General features: G+C 38.9%; 4 protein-coding genes and 2 pseudogenes across 4 annotated transcripts; all 6 read right to left on the reverse strand.

The window, feature by feature from the left end:
- Window positions 1–100: 100 nt before the first annotated feature.
- On the reverse strand, window positions 101–6,048 carry LOC121777892 (annotated as a pseudogene).
- A 1,006-nt stretch (window positions 6,049–7,054) lies between these two features.
- LOC121777893 (putative receptor-like protein kinase At4g00960) lies at window positions 7,055–10,143 on the reverse strand. Its single transcript, XM_042175230.1, has 8 exons — window positions 9,950–10,143; window positions 8,980–9,130; window positions 8,818–8,884; window positions 8,317–8,517; window positions 8,091–8,212; window positions 7,698–8,017; window positions 7,454–7,616; window positions 7,055–7,366 (listed from the first exon to the last, which is right to left on the reverse strand). The coding sequence occupies exons 1-8, from the start codon at window positions 10,141–10,143 to the stop codon at window positions 7,055–7,057; spliced, it is 1,530 nt and encodes a 509-aa protein (XP_042031164.1).
- Window positions 9,779–13,424, reverse strand: LOC121777894 (putative receptor-like protein kinase At4g00960). The gene is made up of 8 exons (XM_042175231.1): window positions 12,999–13,424; window positions 12,637–12,847; window positions 12,119–12,136; window positions 11,712–11,833; window positions 11,427–11,637; window positions 11,096–11,333; window positions 10,852–11,014; window positions 9,779–10,764 (listed from the first exon to the last, which is right to left on the reverse strand). Exons 1-8 carry the CDS (start codon window positions 13,422–13,424, stop codon window positions 10,453–10,455), a joined length of 1,701 nt encoding a protein of 566 aa, XP_042031165.1. The 3' UTR covers window positions 9,779–10,452.
- A 244-nt stretch (window positions 13,425–13,668) lies between these two features.
- On the reverse strand, window positions 13,669–14,812 carry LOC121777928 (cysteine-rich receptor-like protein kinase 8). The gene is made up of 3 exons (XM_042175262.1): window positions 14,603–14,812; window positions 14,367–14,517; window positions 13,669–14,287 (listed from the first exon to the last, which is right to left on the reverse strand). The coding sequence occupies exons 1-3, from the start codon at window positions 14,689–14,691 to the stop codon at window positions 13,934–13,936; spliced, it is 594 nt and encodes a 197-aa protein (XP_042031196.1). The 5' UTR covers window positions 14,692–14,812; the 3' UTR covers window positions 13,669–13,933.
- A 1,152-nt stretch (window positions 14,813–15,964) lies between these two features.
- On the reverse strand, window positions 15,965–16,591 carry LOC121777895 (cysteine-rich receptor-like protein kinase 25). The gene has a single exon (XM_042175232.1). It carries the CDS (start codon window positions 16,589–16,591, stop codon window positions 15,965–15,967), a length of 627 nt encoding a protein of 208 aa, XP_042031166.1.
- A 6,054-nt stretch (window positions 16,592–22,645) lies between these two features.
- Window positions 22,646–27,211, reverse strand: LOC121777925 (annotated as a pseudogene).

Raw genomic sequence — 27,211 nt, forward strand, 5'->3', positions numbered from 1 at the left:
GGTTTCTTATTGGTGTATGAATACATATAGTAAGTAATGTTATAGGTGATCATTTCTACTATGGGACATGGCAAAAAGGAAATTTAGATTTAGACTAATATTTTTACTATTAAAACACACTTGCATATTTATTCAACATGAATTTTCAACATCTCAAGTACAACTCATCCTCTATCAAGGAGATGATGCCCATAATCCACAATGGCATACTCTTAATCACAAGCACAAGCCGCAATCCACACAACGATGCTAGCGCGCACTTGCCATGGTGCATGAGACGTATGAAGCAGAGTACGTGGACAGAAATGCAGGCCTCGAAGGAACTGGCAGTGTTACAGTTGAACTACTGAGCATTATAACCACCTCTGCCATCGTCGGCCTCATACGAGGATCTTCCTGAACTCACAACAGGCCAATGTGAATGCATCCCAGCATCATCTCTTGGACTATACTATCTTTTGTAGTCCCTTGCTCCCACTTTTCCCATATCTGAAACAAATTGCATCTAATCACACATCTTAGCAGATTATGTTTAGAATTTCCTAATCCATTTACTTACATAAGTCAAGAGGTCCACAGTATGCCCATTGTGAAAACAGAAAAAATTTACATGCATAATTAGTGTGCAGAGACAAAATCAACGAGGACATAACTCGGTGATTGAAACATCGTTTACAGACGACGAGCCTTGAGATACACCTGTTCTCACTTCGCTTGAGTAGGAGTCTACGGGGCCATAGTGACTACTCAAATAAAATGCAGGCTCAGAGGGCACTGGCAGACTCATTTTCGTTCTACCGAGCATTTGACCAACCGAAGCCATTGTTGGCCTCATTGCAGCATTTTCTTGAACGCACAACAGACCGATGTGTATGCATCTCACCATATCGCGTTCAGATCCCGCGCCATTCCTCACCACAGGATCTATCATATCTGCAGCTGTCCCTTCGCTCCACTTCTTCCATGTCTGAGAGTTTGAGACTCTTAATTAGTTGTTATAAACATAGTTTTGTTTAAATAATAATGTTACTTACAATAGCCAATAGGTCCTCTCCATTCTCCTCATTTTTGATACAAGCACTTCTCTGACCACTCAAGATTTCCAGAACAAGCACCCCAAAACTATACACATCAGACTTATTCGAGTACATACCATGCATTGCGTATTCAGGCGACATATAACCACTGCGTGTTCAAAATTGAGATATTTAGTGAGGAAGGAACTCTCAATATGTGTTTGGTTAATTATGAACTTACTAAGTTCCAGCTATCTTGCTTGTATTTCCTTGAGTTTCATCTTGTTTAAACAATCTCGCCATGCCAAAATCTGCAATGTTAGGATTCATATCTCCATCCAACAGTATGTTGCTGGCTTTTAGATCACGGTGAATGATCCTGAGTCGAGAGTCTTCGTGCAAGTACAGAAGCCCTTTGCGACACCCCTTAGGATCATGTAGCGTCTATTCCAATCCAACTGCAAACTTTTGACAGGATCTGCATACTACTAATTACTGAAATGAGCATGCTAAGGGTTGATGTTCGACACTGAAACTAGAGAAAAACATTACCAAATATGAACTTGTCAAGGCTTGCATTCGGAACGAATTCATATATTAGCACCCTCTCAGTTCCTTCCATAGAGAATCCTAAGAGTTTCACCAGATTCCTATGTTGAAGTTTGGCAACCAACGAAACCTCATTCTTGAATTCAACATTGCCCTGCGTTGAATCTTTGGATAGCCTTTTAACTGCTATTTCTTGGCCAGTTTGAAGTTTTCCCTGTCAATATTAGTCGCTATGACAATCATGCTTGTTCTCGTTTATCGAAACACACATAGAGTTACCTTATAAACAGCCCCGAATCCGCCTTGGCCAAGCTTGTTAGCATCGGCAAATCATTAGTTGCAACTCTGATGCTGCGAAAATCATATTGCAGGGATTCAACATTACAAATGTCATCAGCAGCTGAATCACCAGTGAGAAGATCATATTGCAGGGTCAGTTGCATTACTCATGAATCATGATGAGTATGGATAAAAGAGAAGACGAATAAATCTTACACTCGGCTATTTTATATGCACTGCTCCGCTTCGTTCTTCTCCTAATGAAGATGATGATGGCACAAGCAGCAAATAATAGAGTTGCTCCACTGGGACAGCAATGAAGATGATAACTTTTGCCGTATTATCATCTTTCTTTCCTTGTATAAGTATTGTATTATTTCCATTGGTTTCTGCAGAATAAGAAAATTTCTTTAAGCTTATAAGTTAATTCGACTGCATGTTCGATTATTTGCTGTATGACTAATAATTAGTACATATATATTGGGACTCATATTTGATTAAAATTTCCCCCGTAGGCCAAAAATTAATGTGGAGACTGGCTAATAAGACAAAGTTTGCACATTCACACGCAAAATTAAGCCACACAATGTGTACACTTACTTACCTGGTGGGTGCGAAGCTACAATTTGCACCCCCAATTCCCTAAGCCGAGTTTCATTGTAGAAACCAATATCTTCATACCAGATAATGCAGTTGGGTCCTAGCACTCTGATCCCAATCGAAATATAACTTTGAAGGAATTGGGAATGCCCAGCCAAGCATCTCCGGCAATCTTCCGATGAAAAGTCCGGGGTACACTGCACCAGTGCATAAATCGTGGCAACGTCAGAGTGTGAGAGATCCCTAGCCCCTGCACCAACCTTGAGCTCGAACGTGCCATTAGCCGCCTGCGCCATGAGATCAGACAGCAGCCTCGCCCTGTCCTCCTTGAACGCATCTCCATTCGAAGCATTTTGTGCATCTCTTAGCAGATAGGTGGGATCTTCCGTCTGCGTATTGTGTATGGGATCGTTAGAGTAGCGCAAGGAGCAGTGTTCATACCATATAACCGCCTGTCTCGCGCTGGGGCATGACTGAAGCACCTCGCGCGAGGCTGACTCGACACAAGTGCGACACTGCTCAAGGGTTTGGTCGGCCCTGCATAGGGCGAGTCCGTTGACTGCGCCAACGGATGTGCCGTGGAAGCCGTAGTCGCTCATGTTGGTGGAAAGAGAAAGGAGTAGGGCGTTGAGGTTGGCGCTGTATACGCTGTTATTCTGTAGCTCCCGTTACTGGTACATCGGAAGGGATTTTCCTGTGCTCTTGCCCGCGGATGAAAGGTATATGATGATAACTAGAATCATGCGCACTGGATACATTACAACTGCAGGTGACTCAAACTCCCGACCTATTGAAAGGAGAAGAAGCGTCTACTCAACTGAGTTGTTTTTCATAGTCTATCGAATTCATAAGCGCTTTTTTTCCAATTATCTTCGCAAACACAAAGAAGAAGAAAGTCAATGAAAGTGTCAAAGCTACAGGAATAAGAAATAAATGGAATTGGAAAAAGACAGGCAGAAACAGAGAAGAAAGACGAGAGAATTAAAGCTCCACTCAAATGCTCATAATTTTCTCTACATGATTTGACACCATCACAAGACCAATTCAGCTCTCAAAGAAAACGAATAATATTGTTAGAATTCTATGATCAATGATGAATCTCGTGGTACGAAATTTGAAACAATCGTCCCTTTCCTCATTAACTGTTTACGACTTTATCTACACGTCTTTATTTCACAAGTTCTAACTCATATACACAGATGCAAGAGAAAAACAGAACAAAATTACATGCATAATTTTTGTGTTGAGCAAAGCTCAAACCTTGGCAGGATGGCAAAATCAACGAGGATATATCTCGGTTACTGAAACATCGTTTACAGACGACGTGCCTTGAGATACACCTGATCTCACTTCGCTGGAGTAGGAATCTTTGGAGTCTTGGGGGCGATAGCGACAACTCAAATAAAATGCGGGCTGAGAAGGCACTGTCAGACTCATTGTCGTACTACTGAGCATTACTGCAACCGAAGCCATTGTTGGCCTCTTTGAAGCGTTTTCCTGAACGCACAACAGTCCGATGTGAATGCATCTCACTATATCACGTTCAGAACCCGCGCCATTCCTCAGCACCGGATCTATCACATTTGCAGCTGTCCCTTCTCTCCACTTCTTCCATGTCTGAGAGTTTGAGACTCTTAGGTGCAGTAAGCATAATTTTTTTTAATAATAACATAGGCAGGGAATTGGACATAATTTTACTTACAAAAGTCAAGAGGCTCTCTCCATTCTCCTCCTTTTGGATACAAACATTTCTCTGACCACTCAAGATTTCCAGAACAAGCACTCCAAAACTGAACACGTCTGACTTATCCGAATACTTACCATGCATTGCGTATTCAGGTGACATATATCCACTGCATATTCAAATTTGAAATATTGAGCAAGAAAGAAACTTTCAAAAATGAAATATTGAGTTATAGACTTACTAAGTTCCAACAATCTTGCTTGTATTTCCTTGAGTTTCATCTTGTTTAAATAATCTTGCCATGCCAAATCTGCAATCTTGGGATTCATATCTCCATCCAGCAGTACATTACTAGCTTTTAATCACGATGAATGATCTTGAGTCGAGAGTCTTCGTGCAAGTACAGAAGCCCCTTCGCAATACCCCCTATGATCTTGTAGCGTTTATCCCAGTCCAATTGTGAACGTTTGACTGGATCTACATATAGTATTTACTGAAATGAGAAAGCAAGATCGATGTTCGATATTGAAATTTGAGTAAAACATTACCAAATATGAACTGGTCAAGGCTTGCATTCTCAACGAACTCATATATTACTACCCTCTCAGTTCCTTCCATAGAGAAACCTAAGAGCTTCACCAGATTCCTATGTTGAAGGTTGGCAACTAACAAAACCTCATCCTGAATCTTTGGACAACCTTTTCACTGCTATTTCTTCGCCAGTTTGAAGTTTTCCCTGAGTTCGCAACAAAATAGGCAATATTAGTCAATCTGACAATCCTGCTCGTTCTTGTAATCAAAGTACAATATAGAATAACCTTATAAACAGCCCCAAATCCACCTTGCCCGAGCTTGTTAGCATTGGAAAAATCATTAGTTGCAGCTCTGATGCTGCTAAAATCATATTGCTGGGATTCAACATTGCTAATGTCCCAGCAGCTAATTCAAGTATAATTGAGGTCAGTTGCATTGCATTACTCATGCACCATGATGAGTATGGATAAAAGAGAAGCTGAACTAATCTCACTCTTCGCTATCTCATATGCACCACTCCGCTTCATTCTTCTTCTAATGAAGATAATGATGGCACAACCAGCAAATATAAGAGTTGCCCCAACTGGAAAAGCAATGAAGATCATAACTTTTGTCTTATTATCATTTTCTTTCCCAATATTGTATTATCACCATTGATTCCTGTAGAAATAAGAAAATGTTGTTTAATCTAGCATTTTTTTCCCAAAATTAATTAGGATCATAAAGCTGTGATGTGATCAATTCTCTGCATTCTGACAAAAACACAATTAAAAAATAACAGGTTCATCTTAATTCAAAGGACCAAATCCAAGGAATTTCCCAAATTAAAATTAGGGATTTGAGTAGTACATTACCTGGCTGCGAGGTCGCCGGCGGCGTCGATTGTGAAGCTACAAGTTTTACCCCCAATTCCCAAGCCTAGTTTCATTGTAGAAATCAACTACTTCATACGAATAACGCAATCAGGTCCTAGCACTCTGAACCAATCGAAGTATAATTTCGAAGGATTTCCGCAATTTCAGTCAAGCATCTCCGGCAATCCTCCGACGAAAAGTCCGGCGTACACTGCACCAGTCCATAAATCGTCGCAAAATCAGAGCGCGTTAGATTCCTAGCTCCCGCACCGACCTTGAGCTGGAACGTGCCGTTAGCCGCCCGCGCGGTGAGATCAGCCAGCAGTCTCGCTCTATCCTCCTTGAACGCGTTTCCATTCGCAGCATTTTGTGTATTCCGCAGTCTCTTAACTGGATCGGCCACGCGCGTGTTGTGTATGGGGTCGTTGGAGTAGCGAAGGGTGCAGTATTCGTACCATATCACAGCCTGCCTCGCGCCGGGGCACGATTCGAGAAGCTCGCGCGACGCGGATTGGATACAAGCGCGGCACATGTGCGGGGATTGGTCGGCGCGGCAGAGGGCGAGGCCGTTGGCTGCGCGACGGATGCGGTGTGGAAGCCGTAGTCGGTGATGTTGGAGGAGAGAGAGCGGAGTAAGGCGGTGAGATCGGCGCTGTTGCTTGTGAAATTGGAGGCGGCGGTGGTGCAGTTGTAGGGATTGTCCTGCCCCAGCGCCATGGATGAAAGGTGTATGAAGATTAGAAGAATCATTCGCAGTTTTATGCTACCTCGCCAATTCATAACTGGAGACAAGCTCGAAAACGAAGAAACTAGCTCTGATTCATGAATTGTTATCATATTTTGACTATTTTTTTCCAAGTTTGGATTATTAGAATTTAGAGGTAGAATTGCATGTCCCAATCATATTCAGTCATGTCCCTATCACTTGAAATTGCATGTCAAGAACAATTCAACGCACGAGATTATGAATAATAGTATTAAGAATTATATGATCATCACATTGAATTTTTTTTTTAAGATAAGTGGGATTGAATTTGAATTTCAGTAGACGAAGATCATCTCATGCTGTGATTTAAAATTTATAGCCAAAAAAAGAAAAAAAAAATACACCAACTTTTGGCTGATTCAGGTTTTACCACAAACTTTCTAGTGAAAAAATACACCACTTTTGGACTTGTAGTAAAATTCTCACTATTAAATTAAATCTTCCGGTGACTAATGTTTGTATAACTCCGTTGTTTGTTTAAGGTGACACGTATTCTAAAATAGAAACATCACTACTTAACTCATAAAAGAATCTACCCTTTCCGTTAACTATTTACGACAGTTTTATGCTTAGACTCCGGTACAAATATTCTTGTCCACATTCGTATGGTTACGATAGATTTGGTTTATAGGCTAAATGTGGTCTTTCTCGTGAGTAGACTAGTATTATGAAGTAAGTTTTATCGTCTATTCCTAACATTAGTGCTTCGAGTGGCATGCGAAGATACAAGTCATGACCACCAATGTGCCGGGGATCAAGCAACCAGCCGTGATCAACGAGGATATAACTCGGTTACTGAAATATCATTTACAGATACTGAGCCTGCGCTGGAGTTCGCCTCTTTTAAATTCTGATTTGTTAAATCCATATGGAATGCAGGTTCATCGGGTAGAGGCAGAGTCATTGTTGAGCTACTGAGCATTAGAGCAACCGAAGCCATTGATGGCCTGTTTGCAGGATCTTCTTGAACACACAACAATCCGATGTGAATGCATCTCACCATATCGAGCACAGAACAAGAACTGCTTGTCAGCACAGGATCTATCATATTTAATGCTCTTCCTTCTTGCCAGTTCTTCCATGCCTGTTAATTTGTGGCCATTACAAAAAATAAAAATCAATCTACATTATTTGGTAACATTACTAACATTGATAGAGGCCTTGTGTATACCTTGCTTACAAGAGTCAAGAGATCCTCCTCATTCATCTTCACTTTTCGAACGCAACCATTTCTTTGACCACTCACGATTTCCAGAACCAGCACCCCAAAACTAAACACATCAGACTTGAAGGAGTATTTTCCTTGCATTGCGTATTCAGGGGCCATATATCCACTGCATACGCAAACTCGTATATTCAGTAAAGGATGGATTATAATAGAAATATATACTTGCTTAGTTATGTACTGTACTTACTAAGTTCCAACAATGTTGAGTGTACTTCCGCCACTATCATCTTGTTTAATTAATCTTGCCATCCCAAAATCTGAAATTTTGGGATTCAAATTTTCATCTAGCATTACATTACTTGCTTTGAGATCGCAATGAATGATCTTGAGTCCCGACTCTTCGTGCAAATAAAGCATTCCCTTCGCTATGAAACCTAAGAGTTTCACTAGATTCCTATGTTTGAGTTTGGAAACCAAGGAAACCTCAGTCTTGAATTGCGGCTCTCCTTGCTTTGAATATTTGGACAACCTTTTAACTGCTACTTCTTGTCCGGTTATAAGGTTTCCCTGGGTTCGCAGCAGATTAGACTCGTATTAGTTGATCTGAGAATCATGCTTGACCTAATTTATTATTGATTACCTTATAAACATTTCCAAATCCTCCTCTCCCCAGCTTGTTAGCTTTATCAAAACCATTAGTTGCGGCTCTAATGCTGATAAAGTCATATTGCAGAAATTCAGCATCACTAGTATTGGCAGCAGCTGATTCACCAAGCAAAGAAATTATCAAGGGTTAGAGCCACCAAATTTACAACACTTGAACTTCTCTTATGATGGATATATATGGATACAAAAAATACTCTTACTCTCGGTGATTTTGTACGATGGCCTACTTTCTTGAACGAAGATAGCGATACACGCAATAAATATTATAGCCAGTGCAACTGAGGCAGCAACGCGGATGTAAACCTGTTTTGTAGTGTTACCATCTTTCTTTTCTGGTATTCTATTTTTACCATTGATTCTTACATCAGGTTTAAAAGGGTTACTTGGTATTGTATCTTTTCCTGCAGAAATTAGAAAAGAGTTCTTCGTTAGATGATGCATACAACAAATCTTCAAGGACACAGCTAGCAACAGGTTCATCTTAGGGTTTCACTTCCAAAATTTAACTATAGGGTTTGTTTGGCACCATAGAATTTAGGGTTTAGATTTAAAATTGGAGCCTATAATTCTAAATCAATTACTTGTACAATAAAAATGATTGGATTTAGAATTGAATTTTACTCCATATCCTCTCATTTCCACTATATGTATTCCTTAACTAACAAAAGTATTTAGAACTCCAAATAGTTGTAATCGAGAACCAGCGCCATTCATCAACGTAGGATCTACCATACTTGCTGTTGTCCCTTCTCGCCGGTTCTTCCATAGCTGTGAATGTGTGGCCATTAGATGCAATAAATGAAATCAGTCTGTGTAATTTGTGTTTGTTATGAACATTGATAGAGGAATTGTGTATAGCTTACAAGAATTAAGAGGTCCTCAACATTATCCCCATTTTGGATACAAACATTTCTCTGGCCACTCACGATTTCCAGAACCAACACTCCGAAACTAAACACATCTGACTTGATGGAGTATTGCCCATGCATTGCGTATTCAGGTGACATGTATCCACTGTATATGCACAAAAGGATATGACGTAGACATACTGGTGCATCACATAAGATTGAATTTGGGTGAAATTGAATTTTGTGCTAATGTTACTACAAGTTAGAAGTTGGTTTATTTTTTCCATGTACATTTAAAGTTTGTGGTAAAACCTAAATCGACTAAAAGTTTGTTTGTCTTTCTGGCTATTAGGCTTAAAATTTACTCCCCTGTCCATAAAAATATGGGCATTTGAAATGACACGAAAATTAATAAACAGTTGAGAAAGTACAAGAGAGGATGAGAATGATAACTAAAGTAGTATTAGTGGATAGTGAGACTCACATTATTATTTGTGAGTCATAATTTATAATGGTGGGTCATAGTGGTATATGTTGTACATAAATTGATGTATACGAGAATGAGATGGGGACCATTATCCATAAATGGAAATGTCCATATTTTTATATGACGGATAAAAATGAAAAGTGCACATATTTTTATGGGACGGGTGGAGTACTACTTATCACCACATCCTGCTTTAAGTAGCACGTTCCTAAAATAGAAACATCATCACTTAACACATAAAACAACAAACCAATGCATAACATAATCTACACTTTTCGTTAACCATTTACTATAGTTTTATGCTAAATAGTCCAGTACAAATAAACATGTCCCACGTTAGTACAACACAATAGATTTGGGTTTATAGGCTAAATGTGGTCTTTCTCATGGTAGACTAATATTTTGGAGTAAATTTTATCGTTTAATCATAACATTAGTGCTTTGAGTGGCATTCAAAGAAACTAGCTGTGACTACCAATGTGCCAGTAATCAAGGAACCAGCCATGGCCACCAATGTGCCCGTGATCAACGAGGATATATTCGGTTGCTGAAATATCATTTACAGATAACGAGCCTACACTGGAGTTCGCCTCATTTAAATTTTGATTCGTTAAATCCATATGGAATGCAGGATCACCAGGTAGAGGCAGATACATTGTTGAGCTACTGAGCATTAGAGCAACCGAATCCATTGTCGGTCCTGTTTGCAGGATCTTCTTGTACACATAACAATCCGATGTGAATGCATCTCACCATATCGCGCAAAGAACAAGCACTACTTGTCAGCATGGGATCTATCATATTTAATGCTTTCCCATCTTGTCCACATTCGTACGATTACTATAGATTTTGGTTTATAGGCTAAATGTGGTCTTTCTCGTGAGTAGACTAGTATTATGAAATAAGTTTTATCGTCTATTCCTAACATTAGTGCTTCGAGTGGCATGCGAAGATACAAGTCATGACCACCAATGTGCCTGTGATCAAGCAACCAGCCGTGATCAACGAGGATATAACTCGGTTACTGAAATATCATTTACAGATACTGAGCCTGCGCTGGAGTTCGCCTCTTTTAAATTCTGATTTGTTAAATCCATATGGAATGCAGGTTCATCAGGTAGAGGCAGAGTCATTGTTGAGCTACTGAGCATTAGAGCAACCGAAGCCATTGATGGCCTGTTTGCAGGATCTTCTTGAACACACAACAATCCGATGTGAATGCATCTCACCATATCGAGCACAGAACAAGAACTGCTTGTCAGCACAGGATCTATCATATTTAATGCTCTTCCTTCTTGCCAGTTCTTCCATGTCTGCTAATTTGTGGCCATTACAAAAAATAAAAATCAATCTACATTATTTGGTAACATTATTAACATTGATAAAGGTCTTGTGTATACCTTGCTTACAAGAGTCAACAGCTCCTCCACATTCATCTTCCCTTTTTGGACGCAACCATTTCTTTGACCACTCACGATTTCCAGAACCAGCACCCCGAAACTAAACACATCAGACTTGAAGGAGTATTTTCCTTGCATTGCGTATTCAGGTGCCATATATCCACTGCATACACAGATTCGGATATTCAGTAAGGGACGTATTATAATAGAAATATTTACTTGCTTAGTTATGTACTGTACTTACTAAGTTCCAACAATGTTGAGTGTACTTCCGCCACTATCATCTTGTTTAATTAATCTTGCCATCCCAAAATCTGAAATTTTTGGATTCAATTTATCATCTAGCATTACATTACTTCCTTTGAGATCGCGATGAATGATCTTGAGTCCCGACTCTTCGTGCAAATACATCATTCCCTTCGCAATGCCCCTTATGATCTTGTAGCGGCTATCCCAATCCAACTGCGAACGCTTAACTGGATCTGCTAGTCCAATATAAATCAAATCATTACTACCAAGTAAAATGAACCAATTGCAACAATTGCTATTCAATCAAAACTAAAGAAAATGATTACCAAATATGAACTTGTCAAGGCTTGCGTTCTGAACAAATTCATATATTAGTAACCTCTCAGCTCCTTCCATAGAGAAACCTAAGAGTTTCACCAAATTCATATGTTTAAGTTTGGCAACCAAGAAAACCTCATTCTTGAATTGCGGTTCGCCTTGCGTTGAATATTTGGACAACCTTTTAACTGCTACTTCTTCTCCGGTTATAAGGTTTCCCTGTGTTCACAGCAAAATAGACTCTTATTAGTTGATATGAGAATCATGCTTGGCCTAATTTATTACTTAATTACCTTATAAACAGTCCCAAATCCACCTCTCCCCAGCCTGTTAGCTTCATCAAAACCATCAGTTGCAGCACTAATGCTGATAAAATCATATTGTTGAAATCCACCATCACCAATATAGTCAGCACCTGATTCACCAAGCAAAGAAATTATCAAGGGTTAGTTCCCGCCAAATTTATAACACTTGAACTTACTCTTATGATGGATATATACAAAAAATACTCTTACTCTCGGTGGCTTCGTATGATGTCTTACTTGCTCGAACCAAGATAAAGATACACGCAGTAAAAATATTAGAGCAAGTGCAACTGAAACAGCAATGTGGATGTAAACTTGTCTTGTACTGTTATCATCTTTCTTTTCTGGTATTGTTTTTTTACCATTGGTTCTTACATCCGGTTTAAAAGTGTTACCTGGTATTGTATCTTTTTCTGCAGAAATAAGAAAAGAGTTCTTCGTTAGATGATGCACACAACAAATCTTCAAGGACAAAGCTAGCAACAGGTATGTGGAAAAAATGACTCTACTACTATGGAACGGAGGGAGTACAATACACACTGCATATCAGCACATATACAGACTGCACATTACACACAATATACACACGACACACCACACCACACTAACACTATATTTATTGCACACACAACAAATACATTAGCACAAACAAGTGGAGTAAAATTTATATAGAAATACATAATTTCAAAGTTTGTTTATTTTTTGACGTACCAAATATAGAATTTGAAAATAAATACTCACTCTTTTCCACCACAAATAATTGATATTCATTTTTTGGTTTTCCACTACAAGTGATCAATTTTTATTTTTAGAAAAAATAAAACCTATTTACTCTCTCTACTCCTACGGTATTCTCTCTCCACTTAACACAATAAAAATCATTTTCTTAATTTTGCCCGACAGAAAGAATTACCTGGCTGAGAGGCCGACGAGGAAGGTAATGAAGCAATAACAGGCACCCCTAATTCCACCAAACGAGTTTCATTGTAGAACACAGAAAGTTCATATTGAACGTTGCAATCGGGGTTTAGCACTCTGAAGCCTTCTGCGGCAACACTTCCGAAAGATTTGGATGCCTCTCTCAAGCATGCCTGACAATCTAGCAATGATAATTCCGGAGAACACTGCACCAGACCATAAATCTTCGAAAACTCATTATCTGAGAAAGGCCTACTCCCTACACAATTTAGCGGCCCTTGCCACGAGATCGGCCATCAGGACCGCCCTCTCTTCCCTGAATTTGTCCCCATTTGAAACATTTCGATCACTGCTTACCAGAAAAGTGGGTTCTGCGGTCTTCATCTCGTATAGTGGATCGTTAGTGTAGCGCATGGTGCAGTGTTTGTACCATATAGCAGCCTGTCTCGCATTGGGGCACTCACGAAGCACCTGGACCGAGGCCAGCTTCACACAGACGCGACACATGTGGAGGTTCACGTCAGCTCTGCAGAGGGCGAAGCCGTTGACGGTGTTTGGGGCGTGCCCGATGGACGCGCTTTGGAAGCCGTAGTCACTCATGTTCGAGTAAAGGGAGAGGTGCAGATTGACTGCATAGAATGTGTAATTCGTTATGGTGGTGTTGAGGTATATTAAAGGCGTGTTTAGTGTATAGTTTCCGTTGTCGGTGCATTTGAATAGATGGTTCTCTGCTTTAACGCAGGTTGATGAAAGGTATATGATGATCAAGACAATCATGGACATTTTTCAATTCTCTAGAGAAATTCTTTGTGGGATTGTTGGCAAATTTAAAGACAAAAACCTCAATCATCAATATTCGGATGATCGAGCATGAGTTTTACATTACAAGATAGTGTAATAGTCAAACTTTCCAAAATACTTGTGAAACAAAATATCTCCAATATTTGTGTTTGTAATCCAAATGGTAGAACAGACCATACAACCTTACCCATTACTAAAATTCAATAGAGTGCCCAATTAGCATATATTATTACAAAAATCATCTATAATTTCTTTATAAATAGTATTTATAGAAATTCATGCAACACAACAATAATCCTATTACATCTAGTGTTACAGAAGTTGAAACCATAGTCCCTCCGAATTTACCTGTTTACAGCATTATATTATCTACACAGCTTTATTATTTCAAACGTTCTAGCTCACATACACGGATAAAAGAGAAAACATAACAAAATTACATGCATAATTTTTGTGTCGAGGAAAGCACAAACCTTGGCAGGAAGACAAAATCAACGAGGATATAGCTCGGTGACTGAAACATCATTTACAGATGCCGAGCCTTCAGATGCAACCGTTCCAAACTTAAGCGAGGTCGAATCTTTTGAATTCTGATTCGTTGAATCCATGGGACCATAACGGCTAGCCATATAAAACGCAGGCTCAGCAGGTACCGGCAGGGTCATTGTTGAGCTACTGAGCATTAGACCAACGGTAGCCATTGTTGGCCTGTTTGCAGGATTTTCTTGGACACACAACAGTCCCATGTGAATGCATCTCATCATGTCGCGCACAGAACCAGCGCCATTCATCAGCGCAGGATCTACCATACTTGTTGCCGTCCCTTCTCGCCAGTTTTTCCATGTCTGCAAATGTGTGGCCATTAGATGCAATTAATAAAACCAGTCTGCGTGAACATTGATAGAGGAATTGTGTATAGCTTACAAGAGTCAAGAGGTCCTCCACATTATCCCCATTTTGGATACAAACATTTCTTCGACCACTCACGATTTCCAGAACCAGCACTCCGAAACTAAACACATCTGACTTGACGGAGTATTGCCCGTGCATTGCGTATTCAGGTGACATATATCCACTGTATACAGATTAGGATATTCAGTAAGGGAAGGATTAGAAATACTTGCTTAGAGAATTTGCGTGATGGTTAGCATTGGACTTACTAAGTTCCGACGATCTTGCTTGTGTTTCCTTGAGTTTCATCTGGTTTAAATAATCTTGCCATCCCAAAATCTGCAATTTTGGGGTTCATTTCTCCATCTAACAGCACATTACTAGCTTTGAGATCACGATGAATGATCTTGAGTCGAGATTCTTCGTGCAAATACAGAATTCCCTTTGCAATACCCCCAATGATCTTGTAGCGTCTATCCCAATCCCCGACTGTGGAAACGCTTGACTGGATCTGTTTGTCCAATATAACTCAATACCATGTCCTACTATTAGTAAAACACGCAACCAAACAAAAATGATATTCAATCAAAACTAAAGAAAAAGGATTACCAAATATGAACTTGTCAAGGCTTGCCATTCTGAACAAATTCATATATTAGTACACCTCTCGGTTCCTTCCCATAGAGAAACCTAAGAGCCTGACCAGATTCCTATGTTTGAGCCTTGGCAATACCCAACAAAACCTCATTCTTTAATTCCATATTGCCTGCCCTGAATCCTGGACAGCCTTTTTAACGATGCTACTTCTTCGCCAGTTTGAAGGTTATCCCTGCGTTTGCAGCAAAATAGACTGCATTACTGATCTGAGACGGAGATGAGAATTATGCATGCTCTGTTTTATTGAAGTACAATATTAATTTACCTTATAAACAGCGCCGAATCCACCTGGCCCCAGCTTGATTAGCATCATCAAATCATTAGTGGCAGCTCTAATGCTGCTAAACTCATATTGCGAAGGATTCGATCAGTACTGATATCGTCAGCAGCTGATTTTTCACAAAACAGAACAAATAATCGAGATTAGCTTCCCCACTAAAGTATGATATGCATATAGACTAAAAGTAGAAACAATCTTACTCTCGGCGGCATCATATGCCTTATTCTGCTTCCTTCTTCTTCTTATAACGAAGACGATGGCAAAAGCAGCAACTATCAGAGCCACCGCAACTGGGACATTACAAATGATGATGATAACTTTTGTAGTGTTATCATCTTTCTTTCCTGGTATTGTATCAGTACCATTGTTTCCTGCAGTTATAAGAAAAAGTTTTTTAACCTTCATGTATTATAGCCACTAATTTGCAGTTCTTCATTAGAAGATGTACAAGAAAATGAAAACAAAAAAGAACAGAACGGAATTTGTAGGTAGTTGTTAAGTTTTCCGGCAGCATATTCTGATTCAAAATTCAAATCTCAATTTCATATTTTGCAAATTATAACAAATCTTCAAGGACTTCATCTTAGGGTTCGAATTCCTAAAATCAATTTGGGGATTTTCTTCGAGATAGCAGAATTACCTGGCGGCGAGGTCGGCGGAGGTGCTGGAGCTACAATTGCCACCCTCAATTCTCTCAGCCGAGTTTCATTGTAGAAGTAGAAAGCTCATAGCGAATATTGCAATTGGGGTTTAGAACTCTGAACCCCTGCGAAAGATAACTCTGGTAACCTTGTGAAGCCTCGCTCAAGCATCTCTGGCACTCTTCTCGTGAGAAATCTGGAGTACACTGCACCAGAGCATAAATCGCCAAATCGGAGAAATTCCGACTCCCTACTCCGACCTTGAGCTGTGTGCCGTTAGCCGCCTGCGCCGCGAGTTGATCAACCAGCGCCGTCCTATCCGCCCTGAACCGATCTCCATCCGAGACATTTTGCGTGTTTCGCAACATATACGTGGGATCCGCCGTCTGCGTTTGGTATATGGGGTCGTTGGAGTAGCGCAGGGTGCAGAATTCGTACCAAATCGCGCCCTGCCTCTCGTTGGGGCAGGACAGGCGCACCTCTCGCGCGGCGGAATCGACGCAACTGCGGCAGAGCTGGAGGGTTTGATCGGCTCTTGCAGAGGGCGAAGCCGTTGACGGTGTTTGGGGCCTGGCCGACGGAGGCGCGGCGGAAGCCGAATCGGTGATTGTTGGAGGAGAGAGAGCTGAGTAAGGCGTCGAGATTGTTGCTGTAGGTGCTGTTGGCTGTGTAATTTCCATTGCTGGTGCATTTAAAGGGATTTTGGGCTGTAGCTAAGGATGAAAGGTATATGAGGATGGACGCAATTATGAACACTCTGCTGCGACGCCATGAATACATTTCTGGAGAGGAGGAATGGAGAAACAAGAGTGTTTCTTCCAATTCTCCCAAAGAAATTCTCCCTTTTGAAGTGAACCGAATTCCAAACCAGGAAAAGTCTAGTTCATTTAATGGCACTCACACCTGCCTTCTTAGATTTTAACAGTGTTGAGGGGACGCTGACAATGAAATTCTCCCTATTGCTATTTCTTATATATTCGAGCTAAATTTTTAACACTAAAAATAAAAAAATGAGATTCATTTCATATCGTTACTTATTTATTCCATTAATTGTTAAAAAAAGTATTCTGTAAATGGTGTAATTGCAAGTAGAAGGATACTGGTCAATTTTGTGATTATTATTTAAAAATATCTCACCAGTTAGATAATAACATCAGGTACTCATGTTTCAATTTTTAGAACAAAAGTCAAAATATATGTTGTTACTCAAAATTACATATCAATTGTCAAGCCTCCATTTTTGTAAGAGTGGGTTTTATATATCTCTCCTCACAATTTTATAGTCAGCTTGAGGGTATGAAAAAATCTTAAAATTGATAGGTTGATACAAATAGTTCGAAAAAATTGGAAGGATCAAAGTTCTAGCTCGAAATAAATGAAAACCCGATCTGCATGAATCGAATTAGTCCGAGTCTGATCGATTGGGTTGGTCCAAAAAGTCAGTGGATTGATCAGATTAACAAATTAATTTAATAATAAAATATGTATGAAAATTTGAAAAAAGTACTCCGTATTAATATGAGGTAATATATTGGTAGTAGTTTTTAAAATTTTAATTTAGAAATGACACTCATTTTTTAATTTAATACTATGAATTAGACGTTTTAATCTGGATAAAACTTGATGCTATAATTTTCAATATAAGTAAATAGTTACGAAAAAAATGACTGTAAATATTTTCATAAACATCCTAGCCTAGCCTGAGACTGAGGTAGTTAGAGTTATAATCGTAATATTTTAGCCAAACGTAATTTCAAGTAGCCCATATTTAGATGACTTAATCAGAAGTTTATTATTATAGTTTCATCCAAATAAATTTGCAAACCACTGAAATCTTAGTCAATAAAACCACGTTACTAACATCTCAATCGATTTATCTAGAAATATTAAAAAAGGAGTCGCAGTCAATTAGTATTAAAGTACTATAATCTAAAGTCGACGTTCCAATTAGCCATTACCATTAATGGTCTAATTACATTAGAAAGCCGTCACCTTTATAACGTGTATTAGTGCAATTGGTGCATAGGTTCCGATCCAACTACCCACAGTATATATTTTTCTCGTTTTTATTTATATTGCGATAAACATAATATTCTCCCTATCCATGATTAAAACATCCATTTTCTCATTTCGGTTTAATAGTCAACAAAAATCATCTTTCACTTTTATTATACTAAATTATCCTTCTTCCACCCCACAATAAAAATCATATTTAGTGTGGCACCGGTTTTAAGAAATATAAAGTTTAGTAGATTGGAAAAATTAATGGAATATGAAGCCCACTTTTTTATATTTGTTTTATAATAAAATGCGAGTAAAGTGAGTTAGTAGAATGTGCGATTGTGCGACCTAATTACTTACCATTTATAATAAAAGTGAAATATGACTTTTATTGTGGGACGGACAAAAATGGTAAAAATGTGATTCTTTATTGTGAGACGAAGGGAATAGTATTTTTATATTTAAAGAGGGTCAATAATGGTTTCCTATCTATCCTATTAACTCGAAATTTTGATCTATTGAGAAAACGCCTTAGTAACTAAGACGTGCTTATATTTTATTTTACTTAATCATTTCACGTGTATTATATTAATAAATTAAGTTAGTCTCATATTCTACTAACACTTTTCACTTATATTTTATTAGTAAATTAGGTAAGTGAAATACATAGTGCACTACTCCCTCGGCTCCGCAGTAATTGATTTTAGAAAAATATAAAGTAAACAAAATAATAATATAGATAAAACTCTTTTCTACGTTATTCTCTTTCTTACTTTACTCTTTCTATATTTAATTATATATACTATTTTTTAAATGAGCGCAAAAAATGAAATAACTAAGTTACTGTGGAACGGAAGAAATCTTTTTATTCCCCATTTTTTATACTTATTAAAATTAGTTTCAAAGACCCCTAATTGAATACGGAAACGGAATGAATGAGTGTTGTAGAAATGTACACAACTAATTAGGCCATCTGCAACGCTGTCTCTTATCCGTTCCTTAACCGTCTCTCAAATTACTATTCATGGGTCTCACTGTACTTTTTACTCCATTTCTTAACTAAGGGACAAAACCTGCAACCATTCATCTCTTATCGGTCTCTTAACCATCTCTTAAAATACTATTCATTCATTTTCATTTTTATTTATATTTCCAACAAATTCAATTAGTAAAAAACACACTTCATTAAATAAAATAAAAATACAACTTAAAATCCTAAAAAAATACATAATTAAATTCGTGGAAAAAAAAGACATAATTTAAAATTCAATTTAAAACTAATTATAAAAACTACTCCGCCGACGAATCATCCCCCGAGGGCGGTGGCGGTGCACTACCTGAATGCGGAATACCAAGTTGTCTTGACATAAACTCAATTCCGGCAAGATAGGCTTGGTATTGGGGAGACGTCATGCGGGAAGTGTCCGCCATTGTGACGGTCATGTACATGGACATTAGGGAGTTCGAGGGTGCCCCCGAGCCTGAGCCCGCCAGGCTGATTCGCCTCGGCCCCTCCTCCCTCTAGTCACCTTCGCCGAATTTCTCCCTTGCGGCCGACGACGCTCACGGGAGGACCCCCCGGCTTCGTCTGTCGTGCCCTCAACCTCCTGCGAGGCAACCTCTTGTGCGGCGCTGCCCGAACCGCCCCACTAGACGAGTATTGACCACCCGTCGTGTGCTTCGTGAGCTTCGAGGTCGAGCCTGAGCTGGACCGGACACCGCCGACCCACATTTCCTCGTCTTTGACGACCTCCCCAACGTCGACATGTTTGAATTGTTTGCTGGTGTCGTCGAAGTAGACTCGCAAAGTCGACATGAGCCGCTTCACTCTTGTAGATAGCGCATAATTTTTTGACCTCTCTGTCGACTAGGTCAAAGTGAGCGCGGAGCATCTTAAATGTACGGCGGCGGGACCCCCTCGGCTTAATCTCGTGGTAGGCATCGGTGACCTTTTCCCAGAAGCACTTCCAGGATTGTTGATTCCCGACGATGGGATCGTACGGGACGCTGATCCAGGCGTTGTATACAGCCAGCGTTTCCTTGGGGCTGTACGGATGCCGACATAGATCCTTCTCCTCGTCCGTCTCCGCCTCCACCTTGGAGCTTCCACCGCCTCGGCCTCCTTCCGGAGTGGGTTCAACCGGATAATCTTCCCGAATCTGGGATAATCCCTGCGAATACCTCGGTGCGGAAGGACGTGCGTATGCATCCACATCAAAATGGGGTGGTTGGTACCCCGCCGGAGTCGACGAACCCTGGGTGCCCGGCGTCGACGAACCGGAACCACCACCCAGAACATTGTACATGCCCCCCAGTCGCCGAACGCATTGATGTCAAACCCGCCGGAGCAGCCACCGCCAGAGTTTCCGTCGCCAGACATTTTGTGATGAGAGGTTAGACGAAAATTGGAGAGGAAATGGAGATGATTTGGGAAGAATAGATGTGTATTTGTGTGTGAAATGAGGATGAATTAGGAGTATTTATAGAGTAAGAAAATAAAAAAAAAAAGAAAAAAACGGTCGAAAAACTGTAATATTACCGTTTTTCGGTTATATATTTTTTTATTATATTCGATTTTTTTAAAAATGATTTTATTGCGTCAGCGTGACGAAGCCCACTCGCGGGCCGGGGAGTGGGCGTCACGCATGGCGCCGGAGCGCGCCACGTCGCTCGGGCGCGTGGCGAGACGAGTCACCATCCGTCTCGGTGGGACAGGCGTCCGGCGGGCTGGGGACGAGACGGGACTCTGCAATGCGTCTCTCCGCCGTCTCGACCCGGCGTGACGAGTTACGAGCCACCCGCGTGACGCGTTGCGGGAGGCGAGTTAATAATAAGAAAAAGGGGGCTGCCTTTTGACTTGGACTTTACTCGTATATTGAATTTTAATTCAACATATACCTAATTCTATGTTGCATTTAGTGTGTCGAAGACCTTATATTTTTCGTATCATTTATATGTTACGATAATATTATTTTATAAGTCGGGACTAGCAATCTCAATTCCCAACAGATGGCCGAGGGGAGTGTTATATTGCTAACTACAATTAAAAAATAACCCTTAGATATTCAAATCAAGGGCTTAGATCATCAGCCCCGAAATGTTAATACGATCAATAAATAACGTCAATAAGGATATTAAGGTCAATTTACAATAAATTAGTTGTAACTAACTTTTGAAAAATATCACATAACTTTAAAACGCATATAACTTTCTCGATTTAAATTATTTTTCGCACAACATATATCAAATAAAGATAATTTCATAAGGATTCTAAAGATATCTCCCTTGCATATGTTCCGATGTCAAAATTTGAAAAAATTTAAAAAAATTTCATTTTTTAACAGCAGCAAATGTCACATAGTATATAAAATATGTCAATATAATACATGTAGAATGTCATTGTTAAAGCAATGTGTTGACATAAGCAATGTGTTGACATTCTCTAAGCATTTTGTTGATGTTTGCAAAACACTATATTGACATTTTCATCTAAAACCATAATTTGATAGTTTTTTTTTATCTATTTCGATTTAATTAATAAAAACGACAATACACGTGGCTTTTATGTATCAATTTTCAGGATATTTTATAAAAATATTTTAAAAACAATTTCGTTGAATGTTTCTTTTTGTTAAATTACTCTGTATCTTCTGAATTGAGAAGTAAATTTTGAAACGGGTCTACGTAAATTTAAATACCCAACCAAATCCAACGGTAAAGTCATATGCCAAGGCCAAAACTGGGCCCAGGGCCCAGGGCCCACTCATTTAACACACCTATCTCCGACCATCTAGAAAATATGAAATGCCTTTATAATTTTAAGTATACGTCAATGCTAAAACAACAATATTGTAGTTTCATAAATTTAATAAGACTATAATTATTGTTTGTAAATATGACTTTTCAAACAATAATTATCAAAAACTAAAAATTAAGTATGCATTTTCTTTTTCCCCATGGAAACGCTACTTTTAAACCATAGATTCTACAGTGTATTTTTTATTTTCTACAAGCATATCTTCTTTTAGTTTTTTATCATAAAAACTCATTTATTGATTCGAAAAATCTCTTAATATATCGCAGTCAATATAATTAATGGTATTTTATTATATTAATTAACATTCCGTATTCAAGATTATCCAAAAACTTGATAAGTTGTTTTTGCAATATGGTGTGATTAACATGAATAATTATTACTTTAGAATTTGAATTTAAGTAATTAGACAATATTAAGTGTGAAACACGGCCTTGACTTGGGCGTGGACTGGATGAATGAGACTGGAGTTAATAAGGACAGAGGAGATATTATGCAAATGTCATTACAAACTACAGTTTTGAATACTATTAAAATAGTCAAAATGAATGACACGATCAATAAAAAAGAAAAAGTCTTTTTTTTTTCCGATTCGTTTTGGCCTCATCGAAAGATGCGTCATTTTGTATTGATGCAACCTACGAATGTGCTAAGAAATAAATTCAAAGTTTCCCTCAGCAGACGGGAATCCACAATGAAAAGGAAATTAAATATACACTATTTGTCTATTAGTAATAACGAGAAGAAATTTAAAGAAGATATTTTGAGCGTGAATGGCAATATTTAGGGTGGGATCAGATGAAAAAAATAAAATGAAAAAGAGTTAGTTATATGGAGTAATTTTTTTCGGATAAATTAGCGAATATGCGCGATGCACGCACCATGCTATTGGCTGAAAGGGACGTGCGCTGCAAGAGGCTAAATCAACGAATTGCATGAAACTGCATGCCCATTCACACTGGACTGTATGCCTTATTCCACCGTTGTTCATGGTCTTACATTACCTGGGAATAAAAATTGATCATATTGGTACTTTAATAAAAGAGTTTAAAAATACCAATGAAAATTGTACTGCACAAACTAACATTACAATTGGCAAAGAAGAAAAACAAAAACATTGTTTGGGTGAGGGAGTTAGCGTGGATATAGGTCAGTAATGGAGGCAGGCATCATTTTGCGAGGAACGTCGAGACTCCTGCGATGGCTGAGAAGAAGACATGGGGTGAGAGTTTGTGGAGTCGGAGTTGTGAATCAGTGGCGCATCCGAACGATAACCATTGGCAGCGTAAAACGCTGGCTCCGAAGGTAAGTCTAAGGTTACGGAGAAGCTACTCAACATAAGCACCACTGAGGCCATCGTTGGCCTATCAGTTGCATCTTCCTGAACACACAACAGTCCAATATGGATACATCTCAACATCTCATTTGGCGAACCCGAACCACTCCTCAAAAATGGATCCACCACTTCTCCACCTCTTCCTTCTTGCCAACTTCTCCATGCCTGCAAAATTAATTTCCCTTTTTCAATCAGTAAATATAATTAAGTGGTCCACAAGGTTATTTACTTAAATACTTACGAAGCTTATAAGGTTCCCTACGCTGCCATCCCCACTTCGAATGCCATTATTTCTGCGGCCGCTAATGATTTCAAGGACTAATACTCCAAAGCTATAGACGTCGGACTTGACTGAGAACTGGCCGTAATTTAGGTACTCTGGTGGCATATAACCGCTGCAGTTTACAGATTTTAGTGTTTTTTGTAACTAAAAGAATGTGTGTAAGCTGTGTAACTTACTATGTTCCGACAACACGGCTTGTATTTCCTTGCGTTTCATCTTGTCTAAACAACCTTGCCATACCAAAGTCAGCAATCTTGGGTCTCATCTCACTGTCTAGAAGTATATTACTGGCCTTTAAATCACGGTGGATGATTTTGAGACGAGAATCTTCGTGCAAGTAGAGGATTCCCCTCGCAATACCTCCTATGATCTTGTAACGTGTATCCCAATCCAAATGTGAATGTCTGACTAAGTCTACATGTCCAATTGCAAATGAGTTAAGAGTATCTATGTTCACATATTATGCTGCGTGTAAGTAAATTTAAGAATAAATGTTAGTACCAAATATGAAGTTATCCAAGCTTGAATTTTGAACAAACTCATATACCAACAGCTTCTCCATTCCTTCTAAGGAGAAACCTAATAGTCTAACCAAATTCCTATGTTGGAGTTTAGCCAATAACAAGACCTCATTCTTAAATTCGATGTCGCCTTGCCCGGAATCCTTCGACAATCTTTTCACGGCAATTTCTTGACCAATTGGAAGTTCCCCCTGAAATTATGACCCAACAAAATATGTGTGTTTAGTTTTCGAATTTGCTCTAATCAATTATATACCTCTATATCTACCTTGTAAACTGTTCCAAATCCACCTTGACCCAACTTATTATGATTAGAGAAATCATTTGTTGCGGCTTTGATTGTGCTGAAAGGATACTGCAGAGACTCGACTGTGCTAATCCCGTCGACATCTTCAAGAAATTATGAACAAACATTTGAGTCCAATACACTACTAAAAAAATGGCATGTTATCACATTAAATTAGTCACATTTTATTAAAACTGTGAGAATATATACTCAAACAATACATTGATCTTTCTTCACATTTATATCATACACTGATATTACACTAGAGTTAAATGTCAGTTCAACAGTCCTATACTCGCACTTCTATCAAGTACAATAATGGTGATTTGCTCCTATTATAACTCACGGAAGTTGTTATATGCAAATACTTAAACATGATTCTAAAATGAAAATTTCAAATTACTAATGAAGTTTAATTATTGAAGAAATTAATTAAAACAACTTATTCAAAAGATAATTGACAAAAATAAATTGAGTAGAAATTACAAAAATAAATAAAGTAGAATTTATTTGTTTTATTGTATATAAATTTATTTTGATGTTAATACTCTAACAATTAATTGCATTATTTATATTATTAATTTATCTGATGTGTTTTATTCATTTAAAATTTGGAAATGAAAAAACCGAATCAAAGTTTATGTAATTATAAATTAGTGATAATAATAATAATATGTATATTAGTCAATTATTATAATAGTACAGTGAAGGCTGAAGCACTAATCTGATGAAAGAATAGAAAATTTAAAAACTGCATGACACAATTAATAAAATATTACATTGGCATTAGAAATAGTGGCAATTCGTCAATTATTATATATAGTAGTAATACATTTAAGCCCTAATATGTTGAAAGAGTGGAAAATTTTAAAAGTGGCGGCAATTTTCCCACTAAAATATTACTACATAGGAATTAGAAAGTGGCAATCCGTCAAATATTAACATCTAAGTACTCATTTGTTGAAGGAATAGAGAATTTAAAAAGTGCGGGAAATAATAAAAAATAGTGGTGGCAGTTTTCCCACTAAAATAGAATTAGAAATAGTGGCGGTACTTAATCAATATTTTATCACGTCGCCTACAGTTCCTTAAACCCTATCTCTGTCTCGTCTTGTCTCTACACCTTCACGGCTGAAAAAATTATAGTAGAAGCTTCAGATTACTCGGAAAAGGTGAGGAGTGTTCAGAGTGTTCTTGTATTTTTATCATCCTTGCCCTATTTACAGATTGTTATGTCACTTCTTTTGAATTCTCTACATTTTGTTGTGTAATTGAATTTTTGAATCGTTCAATTCGCATATGAAATTTGTAGAGACTCAATAAGGCGACAACTATAGTCCTCCATTTCATTTCAGTATTCTAATCGTTCAATCCTAAAAGTTTTCTATGCTTATTTTATTGCGGTAATATATGCAGTTATGGCTTCTAAAGGACGAAGGCAACGTAAAAAGAATGTTCGTTTACAAGATGAATCAGATATATCACATCAAAGGTTGACAAATCCCGAAGGTAAAAAAACAATTGGATAGAGCATGCTCATGCTCATCAGTTGATTTTATTTGATTTTTGTTGTATGATCTTCTTTTCCAAGTGGGGTTATTTACACATTATGATGCATATAGATATCTAAAAGTAGAAACAATCTTACTCTCGGCGGCATCATATGCCTTATTCTGCTTCCTTCTTCTTCTTATAACGAAGACGATGGCAAAAGCAACAACTATCAGAGCCACCGCAACTGGGACAACAATGATGATGATAACTTTTGTAGTGTTATCATCTTTCTTTCCTGGTATTGTATCAGTACCATTGGTTCCTGCAGTTATAAGAAAAGGTTTTTTAACCTTCATGTATTATAGCTACTAATTTGCAGTTCTTCATTAGAAGATGTACAAGAAAATGAAAACAAAAAGAAACAGAACGGAATTTGTAGGTAGTTGTTGAGTTTTCCGGCAGCATATTCTGATTCAAAATTCAAATCTCAATTTCATATTTTGCAAATTATAACAAATCTTCAAGGACTAACCACAGGTTCATCTTAGGATTCGAATTCCTAAAATCAATTTGGGGATTTTCTTCGAGATAGCAGAATTACCAGGCGGCGAGGTCGGCGGAGGTGCCGGAGCTACAATTGCCACCCTCAATTCTCTCAGCCGAGTTTCATTGTAGAAGGTAGAAAGCTCATAGCGAATATTGCAATTGAGGTTTAGAGCTCTTAACCCCTGCGAAAGATAACTCTGGTAACCTTTTGAAGCCCCGCTCAAGCATCTCTGGCACTCTTCTCGTGAGAAATCTGGAGTACACTGCACCAGAGCATAAATCGCCAAATCGGAGAAATTCCGACTCCCTACGCCGACCTTGAGCTGTGTGCCGTTAGCCGCCTGCGCCGCGAGTTGATCAACCAGCGCCGTCCTATCCGCCCTGAACCGATCTCCATCCGAGACATTTTGCGTGTTTCGCAACATATACGTGGGATCCGCCGTCTGCGTTTGGTATATGGGGTCGTTGGAGTAGCGCAGGGTGCAGAATTCGTACCAAATCGCGCCCTGCCTCTCGTTGGGGCAGGACTGGCGCACCTCTCGCGCGGCAGAATCGACGCAACTGCGGCAGAGCTGGAGGGTTTGATCGGCTCTGCAGAGGGCGAAGCCGTTGACGGTGTCTGGGGCCTGGCCGACGGAGGCGCGGCGGAAGCCGAAATCGGTCATGTTGGAGGAGAGAGAGCGGAGTAAGGCGTCGAGATTGTTGCTGTAGGTGCTGTTGGCTGTGTAATTTCCATTGCTGGTGCATTTAAAGGGAGTTTGGGCTGTAGCTAAGGATGAAAGGTATATGAGGATCGAGGCAATTATGAACACTCTGCTGCGACGCCATGAATACATTTCTGGAGAGGAGGAATGGAGAAACAAGAGTGTTTCTTCCAATTCTCCCAAAGAAATTCTCCCTTTGGAAGTGAACCGAATTCCAAACCAGGAAAAGTCTAGTTCATTTAATGGCATTTACACCTACCTTCTTAGATTTTAACAGAGTTGAGGGGACAATGAAATTCTCCCTATTGCTATTTC

This window comes from Salvia splendens, chromosome 18 (genome assembly GCF_004379255.2).
Source record: "Salvia splendens isolate huo1 chromosome 18, SspV2, whole genome shotgun sequence".
Taxonomy (NCBI): domain Eukaryota; kingdom Viridiplantae; phylum Streptophyta; class Magnoliopsida; order Lamiales; family Lamiaceae; genus Salvia; species Salvia splendens.